The sequence below is a fragment of the Poecile atricapillus genome, chromosome W (assembly GCF_030490865.1).
Source record: "Poecile atricapillus isolate bPoeAtr1 chromosome W, bPoeAtr1.hap1, whole genome shotgun sequence".
Lineage (NCBI taxonomy): Eukaryota > Metazoa > Chordata > Aves > Passeriformes > Paridae > Poecile > Poecile atricapillus.
In genome coordinates, this window is record NC_081288.1 from 52,839,226 (window position 1) to 52,847,258 (window position 8,033).

Here is an 8,033-nt window from a genome sequence, read left to right on the forward strand (position 1 = left end):
GTGAAATAAACAGATTTTTTCCACTTCTCTCAGAGAAATCTCTTCCCGAACCGGTTGGGGGGTGAGAGAAAAGGCCCACATGGGTTTGCTTCCCGGGGGGAGCCCCATTGGAGGTTTTTTCCCAAATTTGCCCTAAACCAGGACACACACACACACCTTCCAACTACCATTGCAGGGTTTCCTTCCTGCCCTGGCTAACTTTAACGAAGCCGGAAAATCTGCAGACACTACAGGACATTATTAGTTGGTCACATACTCTGCAGAAAGCATAACACAGAGCAATCATTTGCCACAGCAGCCTTAACGTATGGAGAATTAATTGCAGAAATAAACTGATTTTAATTACAGGAGAAAATGCATTTAGCAAGTAAGCAATATCTGAACAATGGAATAGAAAAGGAAACTTTTTAAAAGGGTCTTTGTTTCTGCAACTGAGAGCTTAATGGGCATTATTATTACTTAGCATGTCCCCAAGGGCAGCTCTGCAGCACCTGAAGGGAAGGAACGGGCCAAGGGTTGCTAGCTACAGTTTTCTGATCCCAAATGTTGCCAGAGTTATGAGGTCACCAGAAACAAAATGCATCTGGTCTAACTCAGGTGCGAACCTTAGAAATGCCCGTGTCTGAGTTAGTCACAGTAGCCTCGCTTTGTAAGCACTGGAGAAACACGGGCATCTTTAGTGGGAAACGCATCTCCGGTAGAAAACTATTTTTCTGTGTGAAGGACGCCAAGGCGACTCGCTGAGGCCTAAGACGGCGAAGCCAGAGGCGCAGGGCCTCCCCTCGCTCGGCTCCCCTCAGCGCACGGGCTGCGGGCGAGGCGCGCCCCCTGCTGGCCACCTTCCCCCGTGGATCCGTGCGCTTTCCGCATGGGGCACAACTCCCACAGAAGTGAAAATTGTGCCCCCTGGTTGTGATTTAGCCTGCCAATCCTTCCTCCTGAAGGGGAGGGGCAGGCAACATATTCCCTCCACCACCCCCCACCTCAAAAAAAAAATAAATACGGGTTTAAATTACTTCTCCATTTCCTCTGTCTGTGGCGGTGGTTTGCAAGAAAAGAGAAAGAGGGGTGGCGGCTTCAAACACAAAGACTGAACCTCAGGGCTGTGAGAAGGGCCGAGCTGCCTGCCTTCAGGAAGAGCCTAATAACAGACGAAGCCAGGAATTCTCTTTTCCAGAGTTCCTTTATACTGAGGGTGTTAACTGTTTTTAAGCACCTGGTTTGGCAAAGCCTGGGCACTAGACTTCAGGAGTCTGGCCTTACTCTTTTGGGTTTAAATCCTCCTTCATAAAATAATAATAATAAAATTTAAAAAGCCCTTCTCCAGTTTTCAGGGATGCACTTAATATAAACAGATGGATCAGAGATCTTTGGCATCAAGTATTGTGGCAATGTCCTGCAAGTATTTTAAGATTTCATCCAACATCCTTGTATCCCAGTGATCTCCTGTTCTTGGCCTTCGAGAATGTCTCTTTACTGAGAGAAAGAAGAGTATGAAAAGGAAAATGTTAACACCCGCCCCCCCAAAAAAAACCCCAAACCACAACTCTTTAGCCTCTTACATGAAATATAGAATAATTATTCCAGTCCTGGTGTAACCATTAGTGGCAGATGTTAAGCTTCTTATAATAAAAGCTTAAGAGGATGAGAATTATGTAATGCCCAATTCCAAAAGTATTTTGTTCTCTGACATCTCTTGTCATGTTTCTGATAAAGGCTGAGCCATTAGACAAATTCTTCAGAGACTACTTTGGTGTAGGTACCTTCAGAGGTGCCAGGGAACACCTTTTCTTTTTTCCTGTCTAATTTGCCTTAAAAAATTTAATTTTGCTTTCCCTGTGGCTGACATTGCTATAGTGTGCAAGAAGACAATTGGCATGCTAGGAGAATAAGCAATAGCATTCTCCTTTCCAGAAACTGTATTCCCTGCAGGAATTAAACCACGGGCTGGACACCAAGCCCTAGTTTGGACCTCTTGCCAACTTGTCTCTTTTCCTGCAATAAAAGTAAGTTGAACTAGTACTGACAGTGATGATCTAAACATGGAGGCTGGGAGGAGACACAGCTGGGACAGGTGACCCAAACTGACCAAAGGTATTTTCTGTACCATATGACATCATGCTCTGTACATAAAGCGGGGGGAAGGAGAAAGGGAGGATGTTTGGAGTGATGGCATTTGATTTTGCAAGTCACCATTACAGGTAATGGGGCTCTGCTTTCCTGGCGATGGCTGAGGAAGGAGTGACTTAATTCCTTGTTTTACTTTGCTTGTGTACAAAGCTTTTGCTTTCCCTATTAAACTGTCTTTATCTTAACCCATGTTTTTCCAAGCTTTCATCCTTCCAATTCCTTCCCCTATCCCACTGACTGGGAAATGAGCAAGCAGCTGTGTGGGACTTGGTGCCTGTGTGGAAGGGCAGCACTCAGGCCTCCTTCCTGCCACCCTCACACTGGCAGCCCACAGGAAACCAAGGGAGCATTACCTGGCTCCCATACTAGCAAGGCTCATATGAATTTACAGGTTGGGAGAGATCCTAAAGAGCATCTAATCCCAACCTTTCCTGCAATAGGTAAGGACACCTTCCACTAGACCAGGCTGCTCAAGGCCTTACCCAACCTGACCTCGAACACTGCCACAGCTGGGGTACCCACAGCCTCTCTGGGGAACCTATTCCAGTATCTCACCACCCTCACAGTGAATAATTTCTTCCTAATATCTAGCTTAAATTTCCTCTCTTTCAGGTTGTACCCATTACCCATTGTCCTGTCACTACAGTTCCTCAAAAAGGGTCCCTCTCTGGCTTCCCTGCAGATCCCCTTTGGATACTGGAAGGGTGCTATGAGGTCTCCATGCACCCTTCTCTTCTCCAGACTAAACATTCCCAACTGTCACCCTGTCTTCATAAGGAAGGTGCTCCAGACCTCCTATCAACTTCATGACCCTCCTCTGGACTTGCTCCAACAGTTCCATGTCTTCCTTCTGCTGGGAGAGCCTGTGACACAGGTAGGGTCTCACAAGAGGAGAGGGGGACAAGCAATTCTCTCGACCTGCTGCCCACACTGCTTTTGATGCAGCCCAGGATATGTATGGTTGGCATTCTGGGCTGCAAGTGCACACTGCTGGGTCATGTTGAGTTTTCATCAACCATTACCCCCAAGTGTTTCTCCATAGGGATGCTCTCAATCACCTCTCCACTCAGCCTGTAGGTGTGTCTGGGATTGCCCTAACTCAGGTATAGGACCTTGCACTTGGCCTTGTTGAACTTCATGAGATTCACATGGGATCATCTCTCAGGCCTATCCATATCCCTCTGGATGGTATCCTTTCCCTCCATCGTGTCGATGGTACCACACAGCTTGGTGTCATCAGCAATTTGATGAGAGTGAACTCAATCCCACTGTCCATGTCGCCAGTGTTGGCCCCAGTACTAGTCCCTGGAGGGATACCACTAGTCACTGGTCTCCACGTGGACAATAACCCCTTGACCCCAGCTCCTGGCCTGCTGCCACCAAGAAAAGAAACGCTACACGAGGCAGCAGGACCCCGATGCCCGAACCTTGGCTGCCGGGAATGAACCTTCCCGCCTTCCGGCCGCGCCCCCCGGGCGTCCCTGCGGGCGGTGCCATGTGCCGCGGAGGGGGCGCCACAGTCCCCCCGCGGGGCTCGCGCCAATCGCTCCTTGGTACGGCCCTCTCGCACCTCCTTGCCGCTGCCTGCCCCCAGCGCATGCGCGTTCCCCGCGCTCGCAGCCCGGCCCCGGCCCCGAGCTGTGCGCCCGCGCGCCGGCCGTTACGTCAGCGGCGCGCGCCGGACGTGGCGGCGCCCCGCGGTGAGACTCGGCCGCCATGACCTCCGCGCTGGAGAACTACATCAACCGTATCCTCGGCCGGGACTCGCGGCACGGGGGCGGCGGCACCGGCCTCCCCTCATGAGCGGGGCCCTCACGGTGGGCCTGGTCGGGGCAGCGCGGTTCTGGTACTTGGGCCCGTCCCCGTTGGCGGTGTAGGTTTCTTCTCACAGGAGATTGGGCTGGCAGGCCGGAGGTTACCTGGAGAACAGGGTGCCCTACAGCATCCAGTGCTGCCGAGCTGAGCTTTGCCCGTGATGAGCGAGATTCGCTCTGCGCCTGCTCCCTTAAAGGGCTGCTAACATACGTTTAGATAGCAGCTTCGCATCACTTGGGAAGTGAATTGGGGTTCTTGCAACGCTTTTGGTGCTAATTTTCTTTTGTGCTTCTTGTTTATTCACAAACAGTAAGATAATAACCCAGAATTAGTCAAGATGACGAATATACGATCAATATATGAATTGGCATAATCAGATCTTCCGAAAAAAGGGATGCAGAATGGTAGCCTCGAGATCACCACTGCAGACCTGTTTTTTAAGGACTTGCAGTGTGTATGAAACTGTCGTTTCAGTTTTTGAGGCAGTGCAGTTAGTAATGGGAAGAGAGGTGAGCTCAAATCTTTATTCTCTTTTTAAGGCTTTTCATGTTTGTGTACAACTGCCCATGGTTGGGGAAGAGGAACTTTCAATGAGATGTTAATGAAAAATACTATATTGTCAACGGTGCTGCTTTAAAAAAAGTCCAGATAGGCTTTCTAGACTCTGAATGGCTCATAAAACCTGTATTACATATTAACATTTCAGAAAATGTTAATGGTTTTATTTCAGATATGAAAATAAAATTTCCTTAATGAAATATCAGGTACTGTTGCAGTAATTACTTCTGATGGAAGAATGATTGTGGTAAGATTTATGTTTTTTAACATTTTATTTTCTCCCTTGAAGACTTTCCATCATGCCTTAAGTGCCACAAAATCTTGTTGTTTTTGATTTATTTCTTTAAATAATCTAGTAAACACAAGGTAATCTCCTTCAAAGAGATAGCGCTTAAAATTTCTTGATAGGAATGGTTTTAGTATTGTTGACCACAAGAATCCAATTTTTCTGTTCTTTATTTTATTTAATAATGTATTTAATTTCTGGAAACATCCATACAAAAAACCAGTGTAGAGTTGTCTAGAGGAACATCATTGATAAAATGAAAAATTTACTTTTTTAATGCTTAAATTTATTGTGTCTTTTAGCATGAACACACAGTAATATGTGTGCTTTTCTTAAATTGGTTATTGCTTTTAAAGTTTAATTCTTTAGCTGTTTTGTTTAAGCCAAAGAATAAAATCTGAATAGAACATCTCTAGTAGCTTTATTTTGCCACTCTGTTTAAGAGGAAAAGACAGCAAAGAGGAAAAATTTTAAGGGCTTTTTCTCTGTTTTTTTCAGGGAACACTCAAAGGTTTTGATCAGACCATAAACTTGATTTTGGATGAAAGCCATGAACGAGTGTTCAGTTCTTCACAAGGAGTTGAGCAAGTAGTGCTGGGCTTATACATTGTAAGAGGTGATAATGTGTAAGTATAGCATGGTCTTGTTTAAATCTTTTCATACAACCTTTGTGTGTGTATGCACATGTGTTTGTGTGTATGTATATTTATATATCCATAATCTGTATAAATCTTGATAGCCTCAGACACCTTGCATCTTTGTGGGTAGCACTGAAAGTATTGTCAAAGCTGACTCACCATCCCTGAAGGTACTAAAAAGATGTGTAGAAGTGATACTTAGGGACATGGTTTAGTGGTGGACTTGGCAGTGTTAGGTTAATGGTTGGACTTGATCTTGCAGGTCTTTCCGAACAAATTACTGTGATTCTGTATTAAATAGCAAACATCTACACTTTTACAGAAGTGATTACATTGTAATGTTCAGATTGAAGATGATCTGATGGCTGGAGCTACAAGGACAGGCTGAGAGATGACGAAGGAAGAGATAATCACTAAAAAATGGGATAGAACTTGTGTGCAAGAAGTCAGCAATCTGGTACACAAAGTTGACTTCCAACAATTTTTTGGAGTTTTTTTAGAGTAGATGTTCACAGAGAGCACTTTATAATCTGGAAAATCCTTGAAGGTTCTGACTTGACAGTGTAGCAAGTGTTGAAGCCAATGTAGTGACATGTCAAATGTATGAGTTGGTATTTGATGTAAAATTCCCTTACAAAATGAGGGTGGAAGCTCATTGAGTGCAGAGAAAAGTAACTGGTATGCCAAACCCATGGGAGGGTTACAAGAGAAGTGGAAAGAAGGCCTGGTAAGTGGGCCAGCTAGGAAGATTACTATTGCAGCAGCATTCTGAAACTGATGGCAGAAGTAAGATCATTTTTTTATCACAGCTGGAAAAAGAGTATGTTGTAGTGACCAACACATGAGCCTAGATAAGAATTTTCATCTTCTAATGGATACTTCTGTACAACAAAATGACAATGCTTAAATTGATATCTTGGTGCATTTATCTAACCTCATTGAGAAAGTGGATCATTCTGAATACTTTCATCATTTTCAACTTAAACTTTTAAGAAAAAGTAATTTGACACATGTACAAAGGTGGGACTATTCATGCCACTCTACCAGTAGGTTTTCATTCAGATAATAAAAATGTGTATAAAAGAGCAAATAATTGTTTACTACTTCACTGTTTCATCATACAGTTGAAATGTATGATGAAAGACATAATCATACAGCCACATTACTCAAATATATTCAAAATATACTTCTATGAAATATAATTTTTTGCAATCTTAACAAACTCAAACATTTATTACAAGTAATAATTCTGTGTTCATGCAACTCTTCAAGATGCTGAAATTCAGCATCCTTATAGAGAGAAGTAAAAAGAATCAATAGCTAAGTAACAGAACTTCAAAATAGGGGCTCTTAAGAAATAGGGAAGCTTGAAAAATAAAAGGAAAGAAACAGTCATGGTATAAAGTGCTTGGAGCATTCCAGTGTGCATCACTAGAAGCTTTCATGGAATAAACAGCATCCATCAGAAGAAATGGGTATAGTTCAACAGCAAGTAAGGGTTGTTAGAAGATAAAATTCAGCTTCTGTTTTAGAACTGTGTGATTTGATTTCAACAACAAATAACCTGATTTTTTTTTTTTTTTCAGTGCTGTGATTGGTGAAATTGATGAAGAGACAGATTCAGCTCTTGACTTGGGAAATATTCGAGCAGAACCTTTAAACTCAGTTGTGCACTGAAAAGATAAAAAATGCACAGGGACTTTGTAAATCTTTGGTTGTACAGACCTATTTAGCAATGTGGACAGCTTTTAAAAATCATGTTTAATTTGTTTAGTCACCATTTTTTTACTATGAATATGTTGTAGTTTTGCATGTAAATTAAAGTTTCTACATTTTGCTAAAGATACTTTCATTGAATTTCTTTTGGGATTTCACGCTGCATAATTTCACTGGGAAATGGAATCAGTATCAGTGATGGTCCTGATACTGTATATATATACATCTTGTTCTTAAAATAAGATCTCATTCCTAAAGGTAAACTAATGTTTTACATGTTAACCCAGGATTATTTGAAGGTAGATGTGTAAGTCAGTTTAACCATCTCTAAATGTAGTTGTGGCTCTAAGTAGAAAACTCCTCTTTGTAAATCTTTTTGTGTATGTGTGTAGTGTAGAAAGGAAGAATGTTAAAAGCTTTCACAGTCAAATTAATGACTTATGCACATAATACTTTTTTTTTTTTTATGGTGTCAGACTTTGTTGTTGCCCAAGACTACTGGTGGTGCAGGAGTTTGTAATGCCTTAATCCTTGCAGACAAATTGGAGAAACAGACTTTTGAGCAGGAACAAAAAACCCAAAGGCACACATTTGTTTGAAGCCCATTAAATTCCAGACCAACTCGTTCTCTATCTTCACCTTTTCAGCAGCTGTCATATTGTTCAGAGTTAGGGTAAGATCTACAGAAACAGATTGTTTGTTTGGTAATGTGTAACTGTTGTCTTAAAATATAGTTTAGAAGACACAGAAGTACTTTAGGTAGGTAAAGTATTTATTTTGAAAGAAATTTGCTGTAATATTGAATATAAGGATCCCATGTAACAATGATCACATAAAGACCTCTTACACACCAGCCACAGCCAAGCTAAGTGGGACAAGCTCTGTGCAGT

The 8,033-nt window shown here is 42.7% G+C and overlaps 1 protein-coding gene across 1 annotated transcript; it reads left to right on the top strand.

The window, feature by feature from the left end:
• The first annotated feature begins 3,756 nt into the window (after positions 1–3,756).
• LOC131592413 (U6 snRNA-associated Sm-like protein LSm8) lies at positions 3,757–7,269 on the top strand. Its single transcript, XM_058863907.1, has 4 exons — positions 3,757–3,877; positions 4,710–4,750; positions 5,288–5,415; positions 7,014–7,269. The coding sequence occupies exons 1-4, from the start codon at positions 3,847–3,849 to the stop codon at positions 7,102–7,104; spliced, it is 291 nt and encodes a 96-aa protein (XP_058719890.1). The 5' UTR covers positions 3,757–3,846; the 3' UTR covers positions 7,105–7,269.
• Positions 7,270–8,033: the final 764 nt, after the last annotated feature.

What these genes read in the sequence shown, in the direction of transcription:
- LOC131592413 (XM_058863907.1), top strand. Translation starts at nt 3,847, where the DNA reads ATGACCTCCGCGCTGGAGAACTACATCAACC. An exon ending in GCTGGAGAACTACATCAACC is followed by an intron (nt 3,878 to 4,709) that starts GTATCCTCGGCC and finishes ATGAAATATCAG; the next exon opens with GTACTGTTGCAGTAATTACT. An exon ending in CTGATGGAAGAATGATTGTG is followed by an intron (nt 4,751 to 5,287) that starts GTAAGATTTATG and finishes TGTTTTTTTCAG; the next exon opens with GGAACACTCAAAGGTTTTGA.